This window comes from Bombina bombina, chromosome 9 (assembly GCF_027579735.1).
Source record: "Bombina bombina isolate aBomBom1 chromosome 9, aBomBom1.pri, whole genome shotgun sequence".
Taxonomy (NCBI): domain Eukaryota; kingdom Metazoa; phylum Chordata; class Amphibia; order Anura; family Bombinatoridae; genus Bombina; species Bombina bombina.
The window spans coordinates 198,891,346-198,914,200 of NC_069507.1; the positions used below are offsets into that span (position 1 = coordinate 198,891,346).

Here is a 22,855-nt window from a genome sequence, read left to right on the forward strand (position 1 = left end):
TGCACACCAAATTTGAAAGCTTTAACCCTTAAAATAACGGAACCGGGGCCGTTTTTACATTTAACCCCTATACAGTCCCAGCTATCTGCTTTGCTGAGACCCAACCAAGCCCAGAGGGGAATACGATACCAAATGACGCCTTCTATAAGCTTTTTCAGTGGCTCTTAGCTCCTCACACATGCATCTGCATGCCTTGCTCTCCAAAAACAACTGCGCATTAGTGGCGCGAAAATGAGGCTCTGCCTATGACTAGAAAAGGCCCCCATCTGAAAAAGGTGTCCAATACAGTGCCTGCCGTTTTTTAAAACAATCCCCAAGATTATAATAACTATTAAGAGTTATAATCTGCAAAATATGCTTAGCAAAGTAATCGTTTTAGCCCAGAAAAATGTCTACCAGTTTTTTAAGCCCTTATGAAGCCCTTTATTCTTTTACTTAATCTAAGAAAATGGCTTACCGGTCCCCATAGGGGAAATGACAGCCTTCCAGCATTACATAGTCTTGTTAGAAATGTGGCCAGTCATACCTCAAGCAGAAAAGTCTGCCAACTGTTTCCCCCAACTGAAGTTACTTCATCTCAACAGTCCTGTGTGGAAACAGCAATCGATTTTAGTAACGTTTGCTAAAATCATCTTCCTCTTACAAACAGAAATCTTCATCTCTTTTCTGTTTCAGAGTAAATAGTACATACCAGCACTATTTTAAAATAACAAACACTTGATTGAAGGATAAAACTACATTTAAACACCAAAAAACTCTTAACCATCTCCGTGGAGATGTTGCCTGTGCAACGGCAAAGAGAATGACTGGGGTAGGCGGAGCCTAGGAGGGATCATGTGACCAGCTTTGCTGGGCTCTTTGCCATTTCCTGTTGGGGAAGAGAATATCCCACAAGTAAGGATGACGCCGTGGACCGGACACACCTATGTTGGAGAAATCATATTCCTCTCACAAACAGAACTCTTCATCTTTTTCTGTTTCAGAGTAAATAGTACATACCAGCACCATTTCAAAATAAACTCTTGATAGTAGAATAAAAAACTACAACTAAACACCACATACTCTTAACCATCTCCATGGAGATGCTGCCTGTGCAACGGCAAAGAGAATGACTAGGGTGGGCGGAGCCTAGGAGGGACTATATGGACAGCTTTTGCTGTACTCTTTGCCATTTCCTGTTGGGGAAGAGATATTCCCACAAGTTATGGATGACGCCGTGGACCGGACACACCAATGTTGGAGAAATATATTTTTTGTTACTTAATTTACTTTTTTAGTATTTTTTCATTTTCTGTAGTATAGTGATCCCCACAACTCCCCCCTATGGCAATTGTTCGTTAAGGTCCCCAAACCCCCATTCTAACTTTTATTCTAAAGTGTAGCTCCCCATCCCTCCCTCTATCTCTATATTTTTTCTGCAGTGTAAGGCCCACATCACTCCCTCCCTCCTCCTCAGCTGGAGCGCCCACCCGCCTCCTGCTTTTCCTCCCACACCTCCCACTAGCGCAAGCAGATGATTGTTACAGACGGTGACATACACAGCTTCCTGCAGCTCAGACCTATCTATATATACGTTATGCAGGTACGTTATACCTCACATTGGGTCAAGAGGTTAAGCTTATATTTTATTGGAAATATGGGCAGACTTGTTGGGCCTATGGTTCTTATCTGACGATAAAATGTATGTTTCTTTATATGTTTATAGATTTTATTAGTAATTTTATGAAGAGGAATTTTCACAACCATTACCTCCACTGCAAAGCTCTGGTCCTCAATTCGTAAACGACTGTAAGTCATGAGAAGGCTTTGAAAAGTTTTCCACACAATGTTGCGCTGATCTGAATCAGGGGGCCGCAATCTGAAAATCAGAGGAAGCAACATATAATTGCTACAATTAAGCTATGTGATGGTCAGAGAACACTCAAATGTCATTGAAATGGATAGAATTTGTTTTCTTGGAAGATATTTACTGATGAAGATATGGATCAACTAAACATTACTAAAACCAGTTGTTCGGAATACACCATTGTGATCAATGTAAATGCAATAAGAAAAAGGGCAGCATAGCCAACAGTGAGAAACATATGAATATAGTTTATCAGGAAGGAGAAACATTTCTAGTTCACTTAGGGCTAGATTACAAGTGGAGCGCAAAATTATTTTTTTATAAGTTTGCCAGTTTGCGGGAGCGTAATAATTAACCAGCCATTACAAGTGGCTGGTTATTGCTACCGTGAGCTCGCGGTAGCAATTAATACTCAGAAAATTAGCGCTCTGGTTAATTTATTAAAAGTCCCTCAATTGCCCTCAAAATAAAGGGCATTGTAGTTTTTAATTAAAAAAAAATTAGCAGTTGCCTATGGAAGCACGCTCTCGTAAGTGCAATGCTTCCTAGCAATGCGAACGCGATTAACTTTGTAATACCGGCGCACATTATCCCGTGCTGGTATTACAAAGTGGAGCGCTATATTTAGAGCTCCACTTGTAATCTGGCACTTAGTGTTAAAGGAATTCAATAAACTAAAAATGTAATTTTCCATAGAAGGGTTAATTGTGGATAGAGAACAAAACATATCAGTACACATTTGTTATTTTTTAAAGCTTTTTCTGCAACTTAAAATCTGAAAATGTCAGTTTTTCAACTGACCACAATTTTGTACTTATGAGTATGGATTTCTATGTGTTCTCTGCACATCCAGTGTACCTCAATTACGATGTGTATATTTAATACGATTTATTCCTGTGTAATTTTCGAAAATTACATTTTTGGTGAGAAATTTTTTGTTATCATTTTAGATGCACCTTAACAATAAAAAAATGTCCTGAATATTTTGTGTAATTTTTAAAATTACGATTTTCACTGTGCACATACGAAAATGTAGTATAAGTCTATTAGGAAGACACCCTGTTTTCAGGGTAAAAAGTGACTTCCACCAGGGAAATAGAAGTAGTGGCGAGCATTCTTAAATAATCTCGTCAGACCAGAGAACTTTAGATCATTTAGCCCTTAATCTGAATCAGGAAAAAAATCTGGGGTTTTATATCCCTTTAAGAGGCTCTCTATTCTATCTGACACTTTGCACAGACTGACTGAAGTCCGCATGAGTACAGGCAACTGGCTGACAAATGGGAAGGATGACACCAAAGACAAGTTATGGTGGATAGGGGAGATGATTTTAGAAAATATTCTATTAAAAGGGACAGTCTAGTCAAAATTAAACTTTCATGATTCAGATAGGGCATGCAATGTTAAACAACTTTCCAATTGACTTTTAGCATTACATTTTCTTTGTTCCCTTGGTGGTATTTTTGAAAAGCTAAATCTAGGTAGGATAAAACGGATTTCTAAACCGATGAAAACCGCCTCTTAGCTCAGAGCATTTTGAAAGTTTTTCACAGTTAGACAGTACTAGTTCATGTGTGTCATACAGATAACATTGTGCTCACTCCCGTGCAGTTATTTAGGAGTCTGCACTGGTTGGCTAAACTGCATGTCTGTCAAAAGCACTGAGATAAGTCTGCAGAAGCTTAGATACAAGGCAATCACAGAGGTAAAACATATATTAATATAAACATGTTGGTTATGCAAAACTGGGGAATGGGTACTAAAGGGATTATCTATCTTTTTAAACAATAAAAATTCTAGTGTAGACTGTCCCTTTAATATAGCGTTTATTTATTTTTACAGATCATGAAAGGTAATTATTTAAGCTAAACTTTTTATTCTACAATTTTAAACTAATGTGTCCCTTTAATTGCTAATGTATATATAACAATGAATTTACTGTCCCTTTAAAAATATCAAAACGCCAAATGTCTTACTTTTCTGCTTCAAAGTCCTACGAGCCTGGTAAAAAGTCATACCACTGAGCATAACTGTTAGGTAATTTCCTATTTCATTTTACATACTATCTATCCTCTGGAGCTGTTAACATTTTGGGGCTTAGTCAAGTGTTGCACAGTAACATTTCTAGGGATGATGAAGATATATGTAGGCTTAAAAAGGGACAGTACTCCAGAATTTGTATTGTTTAAAAAGATAATCCCTTGATTACCCATTCCCCAGTTTTGTATAACCAACACCGTTATATTAATATACTTTTTACCTCTGTGATTGCATTGTATCTAAGCCTCTGCAGACTGCCCTCTTATTTCAGTTCTTTTGACAGACTTGCATTTTAGCCAATCAGTGCTGACTCCTAGGTAACTTCAAGTGAGTAAGCACAATGTTATCTATATGACACACATGAACTAGCGCTGTCTAGCTGTAAAAAACTGTTGAAATGCCCTGAGTTAAGAGGTGGCCTTCAAGGGTTTAGAAATTAGCATATGAGTCTACCTAGGTTTAGCTTTCAACAAAGAATACTAAGAGAACAAAGCAAATTTGATGATAAAAGTAAATTGGAAAGTTGTTTAAAATTGCATGCCCTATCTGAATCATGAAAGGTTAATTTTGACTAGACTGTCCCTTTAAGGGTTTGAGCTTTTAGTTAAATGGGCCAATGAAGCACAGAAACGTGATTGCTTCACTATACAGCAGCAAATATAAAATAAGGCATAAAAACAGAATCCATTAAATAAATATATTCAGTATTTTTATTTATTTAAGGTTATATATCATGACAACTAAGTAAACACAAATAAATAAAATGGATCCAAAATTAATTTTCTTTATCAATACGAAAAAATTAAGCTAGTGAGACATAACATGCACATTGAGAAACATACTCCCTTTTAATTAACTGGCTGTCAAAGGTGACCAAGCCAAAGTGTACTTCTGTCAATCTTTTCAGAACATAAAGTTTTCTGCGCAGGTCATCTTCATTTTCTGATCCATCACCATTCACTGCAATGTACAGACACTCTCCAAACTGCAGGGGTTAAGAAAAGAGCGGATATTGATACATCATTTATTCATTAACCAGTATTAAATCAAAAAGAGATGGATGGATAGGAGGGATAGATAGATAGATAGATAGATAGATAGATATGGATAACACTAGTGAGTGTCTCTCTAAAAAGGAAGCTTTTCTCTATCAGGTCAAATAATCACATTTTGTAATACAGTCACTATTATCTTTTGTTTGTATTCTGTATATTTGGTGGCCCAAAACAGCCAATCAGAAGATCTAATCAACGTAAACTATAAAGTATTAAAGTATTTCATGCTTACATTTAACAGATGTGAAACCTAGAGCAAAAAGTCACTTGAAAAGCATTTTTTTTACATTCGATTTCCTATTTTCGGACAAGCAGCTGGCTGCTCCCTGCTACACTGTCTTTTCTCATATTAACAAGAAGGGCAGTACAGTAAATAGGAAGCTGTGCTGCCTGTCCTTTTGAAGGTTTTAGGCACAAATACTCCCGGCCTCTACTGGAGAGGCAAAGGGCTTTCATATTGTGTGAATGTGCACTGAGCATTGCATTATGTAGTCACGAAAAAAGTATATAAGCTTGTCAAAAATCTAGGAGGCAGGCATTTTTGGGTATAGGATATAACCAGCATAGTATACAAGTTTTTTGTTTTCATTTTATCCATTGTGACTCGTGAGCTTACTTAGGGGACTGAGAGCACAGTGGCGTAGCGTGGGAGGGCCACAGGGGCGGTTGCCCCGGGCGCAAAATTCTGAGGGGCGCAAAATGCTTGGCTCCCAGCCTCCCCAGTCCCCACCATCTCAAGACAGTAGACAGTCACAGTCCCACTCCCAGCGGCGCTACAGGGAGGCTAAAAAATCTGACAGGCGCCTGCGCCCAGCCGTTCTGTCTCTCAAGTGAACTGTCTACTACTCTGAAGTCAAGACATGCTGTGTAATGATTTAATTATCATAATTTTATGAGTGTAATCCTATCCAACCGTTACCTGCTGCTAGACTAGTGTTTACGCCACTAGTTAGCACGGTCCACTCCCACTCCCAGCGCACATGTCAGGAGGGAGGAAGAAGTCAGAGCAGCAGAGCCAGAGTGGAGTCAAACTGACTAGCACGCTGCGCCCGCAATGATAAGGTAAGTAGTGTCAACAAAAATTACCAAACTCATCACCGGGTCCGTATCAGAACCAGACCACCAGTGCCACTGCCAGCCAGAATTATAATTAAATTATTATAGCCCCTGTTTTTGCCTGGGCCCTGGGGAATAGGGATTGGAAATGGCAACACACGCAAAATGCAGCTTAGCCTCTATCATTACCCAGGTGACGTTGCAGGGCCAGCCAAGTTCCAAAGGACCCAGAGTCACTCTGAGCCAGCCAGCCAAATTCCAACTTCCAAAGGACCCAGAGTCTGAGCCAGCCAGCATGCCAGAGTGTGAGAGTGATCTATGCTGCTTTAAAGTGAAAGCTGGTTATTTTATTTCAAATTCATTTTTAACCTGGGTAAAATAAAACTTACAAGATGTAGATGATCTACATCTTGTATGTTTTACCCAGGTTAAAAATGAATTTAAAAATAATAACTGGCTTTCACTTTAAAGCAGCATAGATCACTCTCACACTCTGGCGTGCTGGCTCAGATGTATTTTAAAAATGAAATCCCATGTTTAAATATTAAACCATAAAAAATGTAATTGTTAAGTTTTATATAATGTACTTACTTAATGTATATAATAAAGTAATGGCTGCCTGCAACCATATTGAATCCTAATTTTTAATGAATAGATATGAATAGATATAGATATAGATATATAGAATTTTAGAATTCTATATATATATATATATATATATATATATATATATATATATATATAGTATATATTTTTGTTGTTAAAATAAAGCTTTGTTTGTTTTAAAACAAAAACCTGTCTCCTAAGTTGTTGAGCTGTCTCCTAGATTCAAAGCAAATTTGCCAATCCCTACTGTACTGGTGGAAGAGACTCAGTCAGTGCTAATGGATTAGGGGGGCGCAATTCTTGCCTTGCCCTGGGCGCTGAGAAGCCACGCTACGCCACTGTGAGAGCAGGTAGACTGTTTCCACATTTGCTTTCCATGCAGGGGTTAAAAAGAAAGAATACTGCACAAGAAAACAAGCATTGATTTGTTCCTTAGACATGAGGATATATTTATGGCAATCATTTCAATGAGTAACAGTAACTAATAAAACCCAAAAAGATAAAAATATAAAACAGAGCAACACAATCACAATTTTGTACACACGGCACACAGATGTGTCCGATACTGCTGAAGCCTGCAGCCTCACAACATTCAGGCAGGATGACGATGTACTGCCTGTCTGGTTTGTGAGGGATCCAAAAGAACAAGATAAGAGAGGGGGAGGAGGATAAGCCCTGCAGCCCAAAGCAAATGTCTCACACTGAATTCAGCGTTAGAAGCACAGCCCCCCCCCCCTGCACTTTCCGACAGGCAGGGACATTTTCCGCACATAGCTGAAAAGACTTGCAGCTATGTAAAGTGAATGGCAAAATTGGGAGATATGGGGCTGTGACTCAGTCATTTTCCCCAGCGCCAGGGCTCGTTTTCTTGGCGCCACTTGTGCACTGACGAGCGAGATACTCTGGCATTGGTGTAGCACGTTAAGGAACAGCACAGTTATCAAATGGAAATGGAAAAGCTCAAATAAGAATTCAGTTTTTAGTTCTTACATGAAGTAAAGATGCTGTTGTACTGCACGGTTTCTGGTTTGGCTCCTCTCAATAAATCATTTGTGATGTCTGCGTTTATCTGTGTGCGAGTACTTTCCATTTAGTGCCTGTGCTGTTCCTTAACACACTTTACTATTTTGGGCTCTTCTATTTTGAGGTTCCTATGGAGAGAGAGATAAAAGCTTCATAGTCCTCTTCCCTGAAGAGGTTGGTGCTTCTGTTTCAGAACAAGAATTCCGTATACTCTTGTAGAGAGGCTTGCGCTGGCTGCAGTCCTTTCTTAAAGGGAAATTTTCTACTAACCGTTTTCTTATTTACTTTCTTAGTATATGTTAATGAATTCATTTGACAAGCCACAAAATAAGCATATTTGTTTGTACCAAATATACAACTTAAAATGTGTCACAGTAGATGTGTAAAACAAGGTGGTACAGGTGACCACTTCTCTATGATCTGCCCTCCATGGAAATTTGCGGACATGTCTAGATCATCTAGATCAGCCACGATTATCTAAATTGTTCCCTTTAAGGCTTGCTCACGTGTGCACAATAAAAAAACAATGCACGCAAAGGTTGTTCGAGTTTTAAAAAGGACCATAAGACACATTAGAATAGCACAATCAATAAATGTATAATAGATTATGCAAAAGCATTTAGTTTGATTATCACATTAGATTTTTTTTCTAACAAATTTCAGAGTTCGTTTTATTTTCCCTTCCCACTGCATCATGTGACAGCCATCAGCCAATCACAAAATGCATTTATGTATATTCTGTGAATTTTGAACATGCTCAGTAAGAGTCGGTGCCTCTGTAAGTGAGAAAATAAAAAGATTGTGCATATTTAGATAATGGTTGTGAATTGGAAAACAGAATTTATGTTTACCTGATAAATTACTTTCTCCAACGGTGTGTCCGGTCCACGGCGTCATCCTTACTTGTGGGATATTCTCTTCCCCAACAGGAAATGGCAAAGAGCCCAGCAAAGCTGGTCACATGATCCCTCCTAGGCTCCGCCTACCCCAGTCATTCGACCGACGTTAAGGAGGAATATTTGCATAGGAGAAACCATATGGTACCGTGGTGACTGTAGTTAAAGAAAATAAAATATCAGACCTGATTAAAAAAACCAGGGCGGGCCGTGGACCGGACACACCCTTGGAGAAAGTAATTTATCAGGTAAACATAAATTCTGTTTTCTCCAACATAGGTGTGTCCGGTCCACGGCGTCATCCTTACTTGTGGGAACCAATACCAAAGCTTTAGGACACGGATGAAGGGAGGGAGCAAATCAGGTCACCTAAATGGAAGGCACCACGGCTTGCAAAACCTTTCTCCCAAAAATAGCCTCAGAAGAAGCAAAAGTATCAAACTTGTAAAATTTGGTAAAAGTGTGCAGTGAAGACCAAGTCGCTGCCCTACATATCTGATCAACAGAAGCCTCGTTCTTGAAGGCCCATGTGGAAGCCACAGCCCTAGTGGAATGAGCTGTGATTCTTTCGGGAGGCTGCCGTCCTGCAGACTCGTAAGCCAATCTGATGATGCTTTTAATCCAAAAGGAGAGAGAGGTAGAAGTTGCTTTTTGACCTCTCCTTTTACCGGAGTAAACAACAAACAAGGAAGATGTTTGTCTAAAATCCTTTGTAGCATCTAAATAGAATTTTAGAGCGCGAACAACATCCAAATTGTGCAACAAACGTTCCTTCTTTGAAACTGGTTTCGGACACAGAGAAGGTACGATAATCTCCTGGTTAATGTTTTTGTTAGAAACAACTTTTGGAAGAAAACCAGGTTTAGTACGTAAAACCACCTTATCTGCATGGAACACCAGATAAGGAGGAGAACACTGCAGAGCAGATAATTCTGAAACTCTTCTAGCAGAAGAAATTGCAACTAAAAACAAAACTTTCCAAGATAATAACTTAATATCAACGGAATGTAAGGGTTCAAACGGAACCCCCTGAAGAACTGAAAGAACTAAATTGAGACTCCAAGGAGGAGTCAAAGGTTTGTAAACAGGCTTAATTCTAACCAGAGCCTGAACAAAAGCTTGAACATCTGGCACAGCTGCCAGCTTTTTGTGAAGTAACACAGACAAGGCAGAAATCTGTCCCTTCAGGGAACTTGCAGATAATCCTTTTTCTAATCCGTCTTGAAGGAAGGATAAAATCTTAGGAATCTTAACCTTGTCCCAAGGGAATCCCTTAGATTCACACCAACAGATATATTTTTTCCAAATCTTGTGGTAAATCTTTCTAGTTACAGGCTTTCTGGCCTGAACAAGAGTATCAATAACAGAATCTGAGAATCCTCGCTTCGATAGAATCAAGCGTTCAATCTCCAAGCAGTCAGCTGGAGTGAAACCAGATTCGGATGTTCGAACGGACCCTGAACAAGAAGGTCTCGTCTCAAAGGTAGCTTCCAAGGTGGAGCCGATGACATATTCACCAGATCTGCATACCAAGTCCTGCGTGGCCACGCAGGAGCTATCAAGATCACCGACGCCCTCTCCTGATTGATCCTGGCTACCAGCCTGGGGATGAGAGGAAACGGCGGGAACACATAAGCTAGTTTGAAGGTCCAAGGTGCTACTAGTGCATCCACTAGAGCCGCCTTGGGATCCCTGGATCTGGACCCGTAGCAAGGAACTTTGCAGTTCTGACGAGAGGCCATTAGATCCATGTCTGGAATGCCCCACCGCTGGGTGACTTGGGCAAAGATTTCCGGATGGAGTTCCCACTCCCCCGGATGCAATGTCTGACGACTCAGAAAATCCGCTTCCCAATTTTCCACTCCTGGGATGTGGATAGCAGACAGGTGGCAGGAGTGAGACTCCGCCCATAGAATGATTTTGGTCACTTCTTCCATCGCTAGGGAACTCCTTGTTCCCCCCTGATGGTTGATGTACGCAACAGTCGTCATGTTGTCTGATTGAAACCGTATGAACTTGGTCCTCGCTAGCTGAGGCCAAGCCTTGAGAGCATTGAATATCGCTCTCAGCTCCAGAATATTTATCGGTAGAAGAGATTCTTCCCGAGACCAAAGACCCTGAGCTTTCAGGGATCCCCAGACCGCGCCCCAGCCCATCAGACTGGCGTCGGTCGTGACAATGACCCACTCTGGTCTGCGGAACGTCATCCCTTGTGACAGATTGTCCAGGGACAGCCACCAACGGAGTGAGTCTCTGGTCCTCTGATTTACTTGTATCTTCGGAGACAAGTCTGTATAGTCCCCATTCCACTGACTGAGCATGCACAGTTGTAATGGTCTTAGATGAATGCGCGCAAAAGGAACTATGTCCATTGCCGCTACCATCAACCCGATCACTTCCATGCACTGAGCTATGGAAGGAAGAGGAACGGAATGAAGTATCCGACAAGAGTCTAGAAGTTTTGTTTTTCTGGCCTCTGTTAGAAAGATCCTCATTTCTAAGGAGTCTATAATTGTTCCCAAGAAGGGAACCCTTGTTGACGGGGATAGAGAACTCTTTTCCACGTTCACTTTCCAGCCGTGAGATCTGAGAAAGGCCAGGACGATGTCCGTGTGAGCCTTTGCTTGAGGAAGGGACGACGCTTGAATCAGAATGTCGTCCAGGTAAGGTACTACTGCAATGCCCCTTGGTCTTAGCACCGCTAGAAGGGACCCTAGTACCTTTGTGAAAATCCTTGGAGCAGTGGCTAATCCGAAAGGAAGCGCCACGAACTGGTAATGTTTGTCCAGGAATGCGAACCTTAGGAACCGATGATGTTCCTTGTGGATAGGAATATGTAGATACGCATCCTTTAAATCCACCGTGGTCATGAATTGACCTTCCTGGATGGAAGGAAGAATAGTTCGAATGGTTTCCATCTTGAACGATGGAACCTTGAGAAACTTGTTTAAGATCTTGAGATCTAAGATTGGTCTGAACGTTCCCTCTTTTTTGGGAACTATGAACAGATTGGAGTAGAACCCCATCCCTTGTTCTCTTAGTGGAACAGGATGAATCACTCCCATTTTTAACAGGTCTTCTACACAATGTAAGAACGCCTGTCTTTTTATGTGGTCTGAAGACAACTGAGACCTGTGGAACCTCCCCCTTGGGGGAAGTCCCTTGAATTCCAGAAGATAACCCTGGGAGACTATTTCTAGCGCCCAAGGATCCAGAACATCTCTTGCCCAAGCCTGAGCGAAGAGAGAGAGTCTGCCCCCCACCAGATCCGGTCCCGGATCGGGGGCCAATATTTCATGCTGTCTTGGTAGCAGTGGCAGGTTTCTTGGCCTGCTTTCCCTTGTTCCAGCCTTGCATTGGTCTCCAAGCTGGCTTGGCTTGAGAAGTATTACCCTCTTGCTTAGAGGACGTAGCACTTTGGGCTGGTCCGTTTTTACGAAAGGGACGAAAATTAGGTCTATTTTTCGCCTTGAAAGGCCGATCCTGAGGAAGGGCGTGGCCCTTACCCCCAGTGATATCAGAGATAATCTCTTTCAAGTCAGGGCCAAACAGCGTTTTCCCCTTGAAAGGAATGTTTAGTAGCTTGTTCTTGGAAGACGCATCAGCCGACCAAGATTTCAACCAAAGCGCTCTGCGCACCACAATAGCAAACCCAGAATTCTTAGCCGCTAACCTAGCCAATTGCAAAGTGGCGTCTAGGGTGAAAGAATTAGCCAATTTGAGAGCATTGATTCTGTCCATAATCTCCTCATAAGGAGGAGAATCACTATCGAGCGCCTTTATCAGCTCATCAAACCAGAAACATGCGGCTGTAGTGACAGGGACAATGCATGAAATTGGTTGTAGAAGGTAACCCTGCTGAACAAACATCTTTTTAAGCAAACCTTCTAATTTTTTATCCATAGGATCTTTGAAAGCACAACTATCCTCTATGGGTATAGTGGTGCGTTTGTTTAAAGTAGAAACCGCTCCCTCGACCTTGGGGACTGTCTGCCATAAGTCCTTTCTGGGGTCGACCATAGGAAACAATTTTTTAAATATGGGGGGAGGGACGAAAGGAATACCGGGCCTTTCCCATTCTTTATTAACAATGTCCGCCACCCGCTTGGGTATAGGAAAAGCTTCTGGGAGCCCCGGCACCTCTAGGAACTTGTCCATTTTACATAGTTTCTCTGGGATGACCAACTTTTCACAATCATCCAGAGTGGATAATACCTCCTTAAGCAGAATGCGGAGATGTTCCAACTTAAATTTAAATGCAATTACATCAGGTTCAGCCTGTTGAGAAATGTTCCCTGAATCAGTAATTTCTCCCTCAGACAAAACCTCCCTGGCCCCCTCAGATTGGGTTAGGGGCCCTTCAGAGATATTAATATCAGCGTCGTCATGCTCTTCAGTAACTAAAACAGAGCAGCCACGCTTACGCTGACAAGGGTTCATTTTGGCTAAAATGTTTTTGACAGAATTATCCATTACAGCCGTTAATTGTTGCATAGTAAGGAGTATTGGCGCGCTAGATGTACTAGGGGCCTCCTGAGTGGGCAAGACTCGTGTAGACGAAGGAGGGAATGATGCAGTACCATGCTTACTCCCCTCACTTGAGGAATCATCTTGGGCATCATTGTCATTATCACATAAATCACATTTATTTAAATGAACAGGAATTCTGGCTTCCCCACATTCAGAACACAGTCTATCTGGTAGTTCAGACATGTTAAACAGGCATAAACTTGATAATAAAGTACAAAAAACGTTTTAAAATAAAACCGTTACTGTCACTTTAAATTTTAAACTGAACACACTTTATTACTGCAATTGCGAAAAAACATGAAGGAATTGTACAAAATTCACCAAATTTTCACCACAGTGTCTTAAAGCCTTAAAAGTATTGCACACCAAATTTGGAAGCTTTAACCCTTAAAATAACGGAACCGGAGCCGTTTTAACACTTTAACCCCTTTACAGTCCCTGGTATCTGCTTTGCTGAGACCCAACCAAACCCAAAGGGGAATACGATACCAAATGACGCCTTCAAAGTCTTTTCTAAGTATCAGAGCTCCTCTCACATGCGACTGCATGCCATGCCTCTCAAAAACAAGTGCGCCACACCGGCGCGAAAATGAGGCTCTGCTTATGCTTTGGGAAAGCCCCTAAGAAATAAGGTGTCTAATACAGTGCCTGCCGATATTATAATATCAATATACCCAGATAAAATGATTCCTCAAGGCTAAATATGTGTTAATAATGAATCGATTTAGCCCAGAAAAGTCTACAGTCTTAATAAGCCCTTGTGAAGCCCTTATTTACCATCGTAATAAACATGGCTTACCGGATCCCATAGGGAAAATGACAGCTTCCAGCATTACATCGTCTTGTTAGAATGTGTCATACCTCAAGCAGCAAGAGACTGCACACTGTTCCCCCAACTGAAGTTAATTGCTCTCAACAGTCCTGTGTGGAACAGCCATGGATTTTAGTTACGGTTGCTAAAATCATTTTCCTCATACAAACAGAAATCTTCATCTCTTTTCTGTTTCTGAGTAAATAGTACATACCAGCACTATTTCAAAATAACAAACTCTTGATTGAATAATAAAAACTACAGTTAAACACTAAAAAACTCTAAGCCATCTCCGTGGAGATGTTGCCTGTACAACGGCAAAGAGAATGACTGGGGTAGGCGGAGCCTAGGAGGGATCATGTGACCAGCTTTGCTGGGCTCTTTGCCATTTCCTGTTGGGGAAGAGAATATCCCACAAGTAAGGATGACGCCGTGGACCGGACACACCTATGTTGGAGAAAGTTGTTTAAAATTGTGTGCTGTATCTGAATCGTAAAAGTTTAATTTTGACTTCTTTAAGAGCTAATAATCACCTAAAATGCTGTAAAGTTAAAGGGGTATGAAACCCAATTTTTTTTTCTCTTTCATGATTCAGATAGAGCATGCAATTTTAAGCAAATTATCTAATTTACTCCTACAATCAATTTGTCTTTATTCTTTTGGTATCTTTATTTGAAAAGCAGGAATGTAAAGGTTAGGAGCTGGCCCATTTTTGGTTCAGCAGCTGTGTAGCACTTGCTGATTAATGGCTAAATGTGTTATGAAAGAAAAAAATGTGGGTTTTTATATTCCTTAAATTTCATTAAAAATGCATAAAAAGTAAGACTCTAGCTTTGTAAGAACCCATTACTGTATGTAACTTAACATTACTATTTGCTCCTTTTCTCTGGCTCACTAACGTCACAGACAAAAGAGATGCATTCAGCTATGTCAGAGGAAATAAGAGTTTAAAGGTACATGCAATGTTTTGATATTGTAATAATGATTAAAAGGGACACTGAACCCAAAATTTTTCTTTCATGATTCAGATAGAGCATGAAATTTTAAGCAACTTTCTAATTTACTCCTATTATCAAATTTTCTTCATTCTCTTGGTATCTTTATTTGAAATGCAAGGATGTAAGTTTAGATGCCGGCCCATTTTTGGTGAACAACCTGGGTTGTTCTTGCCGATTGGTGGATAAATTCATCCACCAAATAAAAAGTGTTGTACAGAGATCTGAACCAAAAAAAAAAAGTTTAGGGGCCCGATCCGATAAAAATCGTCGCCCGCAAAAGCGGGCGACGCCAATATTTGCGCTGGTTTGGTATCCTATATACAGCGTAACCTAGAAGTTACGCGCGTATATTTCTGCCGTCGCCCGTAGTTTTTTGGGCCATAGGCAGGTATACCAAACCAGCGCAGTTTGGTATCCAATATACAGCGTAAGGACTTACGTGGCGAAAATGGAGAAATCTTACTCCATTTTCACCTCGCCACAAAAAGCAGCCGTAAGAAGCCTTACGCTGACTATTGGAGCCCAGTAACTCCCTAAACTACCTGCTAAATAAAACCTAACACCTAACGCATGCGCAATGTCTATCTAGCTGTCAACCGCGATCTGCTAAATAAAACCTAACACCTAACGCATGCGCAATGTCTATCTACCTGTCAACCGCGATCTGCTAAATAAAACCTAACACCTAACGCATGCGCAATGTCTATCTACCTGTCAACCGCGATCCCCCGCCGCAATCCCTAATAAAGTTATTAACCCCTAAACCGCCGCTCCCGGACCCCGCCGCCATCTACATAAACTAACCCCCTACTGTGAGCCCCTAAAACCGCCACCATCTAACTGATCTATCCCCTAATGTGAACCCCTAAAACCGCCGCCATCTACCGTATCTATCCCCTAATGTGAACCCCTTACACCGCCGCCATCTACCTTATCTATCCCCTAATCTGACCCCTTACACCGCCGCCATCTATATTAAAATTATTAACCCCTAATTTAATCTACCTACCCCGCCGCCAGCTATATTATCTATATTAACCCTAAGTATATTATAGTTAATATAGTTATTACATTATATATATTAACTATATTAACCCTAATTATATTAGGGTTAATATAGTTACTATAGTATTTATATTAACTATATTAACTCTATCTAATCCTAACACCCCTAACTAAATTCTTATTAAATAAATCTAATTCATATTATAAACTAAAATATTCCTATTTAAATCTAAATACTTACCTATAAAATAAACCCTAAGATAGCTACAATATAATTAATAATTACATTGTAGCTATGTTAGGGTTTATATTTATTTTACAGGTAAATTGTTAATTATTTTAACTAGGTATAATAGCTATTGAATAGTTATTAACTATTTAATAGCTACCTAGTTAAAATAATTACCCAATTACCTGTAAAATAAATCCTAACCTAAGTTACAAATACACCTACACTATCAATAAATTAAATAAACTACAAATATCTATCTAAAAATACAATTACATACACTAAACTAAATTACAAAAAAACCCACTAAATTACAAAAAATAAAAAAAAGATTACAAGATTTTTAAGCTAATTATACCTATTCTAAGCCCCCTAATAAAATAATAAACCCCCAAAATAAAAAAATCCCCTACCCTATTCTAAATTAAACAAGTTCAAAGCTCTTTTACCTTACCAGACCTTAAAAGGGCCTTTTGCGGGGCATGCCCCAAAGAAAACTGCTCTTTTGCCTGAAAAAAAACCACAATACCACCCCCCAACATTACAACCCACCACCCACGTACCCCTAATCTAACCCAAACCCCCCTTAAATAAACCTAACACTACCCCCCTGAAGATCTCCCTACCTTGTCTTCACCCAACCGGGCCAAACTCCTCATCCGATACAGGCGATGTCTATCCAAGCGGCAAAGAAGAATTCTTCATCCCGGCGATGTCTTTCTCCAAGCGGCAAAGAAGAAGTCTTCATCCCGGCGATGTCTTTCTCCAAGCGGCAGCAAAGTCTTCTTCCATCCGGCAGCATCTTCCATCAAGCGGCATCTTCAATCTTCTTTCTTCGCTCCGCCGACGCGGAGCATCCATCCCGGCCGACGACTGAACGATGAATGAGGTACCTTTAAATGACGTCATCCAAGATGGCGTCCGTCGAATTCCGATTGGCTGATAGGATTCTATCAGCCAATCGGAATTAAGGTAGAAAAATCTGATTGGCTGATTGAATCAGCCAATCAGATTCAAGTTCAATCCGAATGACTGATTGGTTCAGCCAATCGGATTGAACTTGAATCTGATTGGCTGACTGAATCAGCCAATCAGATTTTTCTACCTTAATTCCGATTGGCTGATAGAATCCTATCAGCCAATCGGAATTCGACGGACGCCATCTTGGATGACGTCATTTAAAGGTACCTCATTCGTCGTTCAGTCGTCGGCCGGGATGGATGCTCCGCGTCGGCGGAGCGAAGAAAGAAGATTGAAGATGCCGCTTGATGGAAGATGCTGCCGGATGGAAGAAGACTTTGCTGCCGCTTGGAGAAAGACATCGCCGGGATGAAGAATTCTTCTTTGCCGCTTGGAGAAAGACATCGCCGGGATGAAGACTTCTTCTTTGCCGCTTGATTGGACATCGCCCGGATCGGATGAAGAGTTCTGCCCGGCGGGGTGAATACAAGGTAGGGAGATCTTCAGGGGGGTAGTGTTAGGTTTATTTAAGGGGGGTTTGGGTTAGATTAGGGGTATGTGGGTGGTGGGTTGTAATGTTGGGGGGTGGTATTGTGGGTTTTTTTTCAGGCAAAAGAGCAGTTTTCTTTGGGGCATGTCCCCCAAAGGCCCTTTTAGGTGCTTGTAAGGTAAAAGAGCTTTGAACTTGTTTAATTTAGAATAGGGTAGGGCATTTTTTTATTTTGGGGGTTTATTATTTTATTAGGGGGCTTAGAATAGGTGTAATTAGCTTAAAAATCTTGTAATCTTTTTTTTATTTTTTGTAATTTAGTGGGGGGGTTTTTTGTAATTTAGTTTAGTTTATTTAAAATAAACCCTAAGATAGCTACAATATAATTAATAATTACATTGTAGCTATGTTAGGGTTTATATTTATTTTACAGGTAATTGGGTAATTATTTTAACTAGGTAGCTATTAAATAGTTAATAACTATTTAATAGCTATTATACCTAGTTAAAATAATTAACAATTTACCTGTAAAATAAATATAAACCCTAACATAGCTACAATGTAATTATTAATTATATTGTAGCTATCTTAGGGTTTATTTTATAGGTAAGTATTTAGATTTAAATAGGAATATTTTAATTAATAATATTAATATTAGATTTATTTTAATAAGAGTTTAGTTAGGGATGTTAGAGTTAGATAGGGTTATTATACTTAATATATATATAATATAATAACGATATTAACTATATTAACCCTAATATAATTAGGGTTAATATAGTTAATATATATAATATAATAATTATATTAACTATATTAACCCTAATATAATTAGGGTTAATATAGTTAATATAGCTGGCGGCGGTGTAGGGGGATTAGATTAGGGGTTAATGTATTTAATATAGGTGGCGGCGGTGTAGGGGGATTAGATTAGGGGTTAATACATTTATTATAGCTGGCGGCGGTGTAGGGGGATTTAGATTAGATGCAAAAGAGCTGATTACTTTGTGACAAAGCCCCGCCAAAAGCCCTTTTAAGGGCTGGCAAAAGAGCAGTTTACTTTGGGGTAATGCCACGCAAAAAACCCTTTTCAGGGCTATATGTAGAGCTAGACTTAGGTTTAGTGGTAGGGATAGTTTAGTATTTTAGGGGTTAAATAATTTAATATAGATGGCGGCGGGGTAGGGGGATTAAATTAGGGGTTAATAATTTTAAAATAGATGGCGGCGGGGTAGGGGCTCACTTTAGGGGGTAGGTAAGGTAGATGGCGGCGGGGTAGGGGCTCACTTTAGGGGGTTATAGATTTAATATAGCTGGCGGCGGGGTACGGGAGCAGCGCTTTAGGGGTTAATAACTTTATTAGGTGGCGGCGGGGTACGGGAGCGGCGGTTTAGGGGTTAATAACATTTTTTATTGTTAGGATAGTGAGGGGGGATAGCGGATAGAGGGTTAGACGTATCGGGCTATGTTTAGGAGGCGTGTTAGACAGTGCGGGTGATTTCATACTTTAGTCAGGTTTTGTAGGCGCCGGCAGTTTCTAACGTGGTGCAAATCACTGGCGACGCCAGAAATTTGTACTTGCGCAGATTTCTGGACATCGCTGGTTTATCCGACTTACGGCATGTTAGCATCTGACGGCGCCGTATATTGGATAGCTCGAGTTGCGAGCTGAAACTGCGGGCGACGCGGGTTCCCTCGCTTGCGCCGCAAACTACGCCGTATATCGGATCGCGCCCTAGATGCCTTCTTTTTCAAATAAAGATAGCAAGAGAATGAAGAAACATTGATAATAGGAGTAAATTAGAAAGTTGCTTAAAATTGCATGCTCTATCTGAATCACGAAAGAAAAAATGTGGGTTCAGTGTCCCTTTAATTATGCACAGTCTACAAAACAGTGCAATATACATTCATTATTTTGCTTTGCTTTTGTGCTGTCCGAGGCTCCTTACAGAGACTAAAAAGCAAATCCTATAACCTAGATTTATTTCAAAATGCTGAAAAATGCCTAAACCATCTGCACACTAGACTCCAATTGCTTAGAGCAGTGGACAAACTCATTTAAAGCTACCGCTACTCAGACACAGTTATAAACTTACTCATCATACGTTTTGTAATAAAATTATAGTTTTAAACACTTGTATGTTTCATGAGTGGAGGGATCTGCCAATAGTGACTACTAAAGACTTTGTCCCTGCAGGTAAAGGGTTAACGGAACAAGAAGTCAAAATGACTCTTTCATGGTTCAGATTTTAAAACACGTTTCAATTAACTTGTTATCACATTTACTTCATTCTCTTTTATCCTTTGTTAAAATGCATCCCTAAGTAGCTACCCACATATGCCTCTTGCCACTGGCTGACTAGATGTGTTTAGCTAGGTCCTAGAAGTGCTTTACTGCTCGGGAAGCTGACAATTATAAGTTTAAACCCTTATCAGGAGTTAAACACTAACAAAATGATCTAACAGAGTATTTTCATTTCATGTAGGTCTACATTACAAAAAGCAGAGAGACTCTGTTCCTGTATAAGCATCTTTATTATTGGTGACCATAAAGAGGACAAGTATGGCTGCAGTTTAATCCATTTGAAAGTGCATAGCTCCATCTACTGGTCAGAAAATAAGATTATTTTTTTTCTCTTGGTTATAAAATCAGAAAAAAAACAAATACAAAAAAAATATGATTCAGATAGGTCATACAATTTTTAACAACTTTCTAATATACTTCTATTATTATTTTGTCTTTGCTCTATTGGTAACCTTTGTTAAAAAGCTCAGGAGCGTAAGCATGTCTGGAGAATCTTATGGCAGCAGTTTTGCAAAAATGCTATTGATTTGCAAAAGCACTAGAGGGCAGCACTATTCCCTGACACGTAGTGCTCCAGATGCCTACCTAGGTATCTCTTCAACAAAGAATAGCATGGGAACGAAGCAAATCTGAAAACAGAAGTAAAATGGAAACTTTTATAAAATGATATGCTCTGTCTGAATCATAAATTATTATTTTGGTTTTTTTTTTTATATCCCTTTAATGTGCAATTTTGCAGCCAGATTTATGTATTTATTAAAAGTTCTAAGCATATATAATTCCGCATTAAATAGAGAATTCACTCTTTTGTCATAGACACATTGATGACATCATACAACATAGCCCCAAATGTGTTATATCATCCTGGCACTAACTTTAGTTTATAATTTGTTGTATGGTGTTTAATATTCCACTTACTTTGCTATGCACCATTACTGACATTTAATTTAGCATGGGCCAGTTTGTATTAATTAGTAATTCTGGGTGTGTTTGTGGACTTGTTACTAAAATATATTTACACACACACAGCAATGCTCGCACTGAAAGTTGCTTACATAATATTTGTGTGTCGTCAACAAAGAGATGTTACCTTTAAGGAATGTGTTGTTTGTTTACCTGAGAAATAGGTTTAGTTTGGGAACCTGTACCATGGAGGATGGGCAGAAAAAAAAAATGTTTAACATAATAAATCTACTCTTTTCTTGCAGCTAATTGTCTTGGTTTTCTACCTAATAAAGGAACTAAATTAAAGTGATTGTAAACTTAAAAGGAACAGTCTACACCAGAATTTTTATTGTTTTAAAAGATAGATAATCCCTTTATTACCCATTCCCCAGTTTTGCATAACCAACACAGTTATAATAATATACTTTTAACCTCTGTGATTATCTTGTATCTAAGCCTCTGGAAACTGCCCCTTTATTTCAGTTCTTTTGACAGACTTGCAGTTTAGCCAATCAGTGCCTGCTCCCAGATAACTTCACGTGCACGAGCACAGTGTAATCTATATGAAATACGTGAACTAACACCCTCTAGTGGTGAAAAACTGTTAAAATGCATTCTGAAAAGAGGTGGCCTTCAATGTCTAAGAAATTAGCATATGAACCTCCTATGTTAAGCTTTCAACTAAGAATACCAAGAAAACAAAGCAAAATTGGTGATAAAAGTAAATTGGAAAATTGTTTAAAATTACATGCTCTATCTGAATCATGAGAGTTTATTTTGGCCTAGACTGTCTCTTTAAATCAATTACTGCCCAGTATATAAAATTAATCTTTAAAACAGGGGCACTTTAATTCATTAACATTTTGAAAAACGCCATCTGGCGTTGGTGGGGCAGGCAATGATTGGAGGAAGCCGGATTCGTCATCGATCTGCTAAATACAGTAGGAGATGCGGGCGGAGGAAATGTGCGATGTTTACGATCACTCAATGGTAAATATTTTAAAAATAAAAAGTCTTTCAAAATGTTAATGAATTAAAGTGCCCCTGTTTTAAAGATTAATTTTATATACTGGACAGTAATTGATTAAAGGTTACAATTAATTTAACTTTATTTCAGAATCACCTTTCCAATTCTCTAAAAACACTTTCTTTTATGCATCAGAACTCATCAAAATATGTTCCTCGGGTATCTTCTATTTCATTAAAACTTAGAATTTGGGTACTAATATCACCTATGTGCAGAAGCTTCTGACCCAGTCAACTGTAAGTGCTATTATTGTTAAAGGGACAGTCTAGTCAATATTAAACTTTCATGATTCAGATAGGAGATGACATTTTAAACAAACTTCCAATTTACTTTTTTTCATAAAATTTGCTTTGTTCTCTTGGTATTCTTTGCTGAAAGATAATTCTAGGTAGGCTTATATGCTAATTTCTAAGCTCTTGAAGGTAGCCTTTTATCTTAATGCATTTGACAGTTTTTCACAGCTAGACAGTGCTAGTTCAAATGTGCCATATAGATAACATTGTGCTCACTTCCGTGGAGTTATTTATGAGTCAGCAATAATTGGCTAAAATGCAAGTCTGTCAAAAGAACTGAAATAAGGGGGCAGTCTGCAGAGGCTTAGACACAAGGTAATCACAGAGGTAAAAAGTATATTAATATAACCGTGTTGGTTATGCAAAACTGAGGAATGAGTAATAAAGGGAGTATCTATCTTTTTAAACAATACAAATTCTGCTGTAGACTGTCCCTTTAAGCGTCTAGTAGTGTCTTGTGGTGGAAAGTCTTCATAAGAGACGCAAACAGGGGCCAAGACTGTATTAATGCTCATGGTTTTAGAATGGGATGTCCAACAAGTGTGATGGTCAGGTGTCCACATACTTTTGGCCACATAGCTTGTATGTATGTATATATAGGCAGAGAAACTCTATATGTTAATTGGTATATGTCAATTAGAGACGCACATATACAGGCAGCTGTGAGAGTGATATGGGGAAAAACGTGGGACTTGTACCTCCTTTATGACCCTGCTACCCCTTCTGACAGCTATAAAACA

At 39.5% G+C, this 22,855-nt stretch overlaps 1 protein-coding gene across 5 annotated transcripts in view; it reads right to left on the minus strand.

The window, feature by feature from the left end:
* The window catches only part of HPS1 (HPS1 biogenesis of lysosomal organelles complex 3 subunit 1), a 363,492-nt gene that overhangs the window by 128,399 nt on the left and 212,238 nt on the right, over positions 1-22,855 (minus strand). For 4 of the 5 annotated variants that reach the window (XM_053692561.1, XM_053692560.1, XM_053692559.1 and 1 more), the window contains 2 exons: positions 4,729-4,871; positions 1,750-1,858 (listed from right to left, as the gene is read on the minus strand). In XM_053692561.1, the coding sequence (XP_053548536.1) occupies positions 1,750-1,858; positions 4,729-4,871 (252 nt within the window). Of the gene's footprint in view, positions 1-1,749; positions 1,859-4,728; positions 4,872-7,593; positions 7,668-22,855 lie in introns of those variants that run through there. The other variant, XM_053692563.1, reaches the window with a different exon arrangement.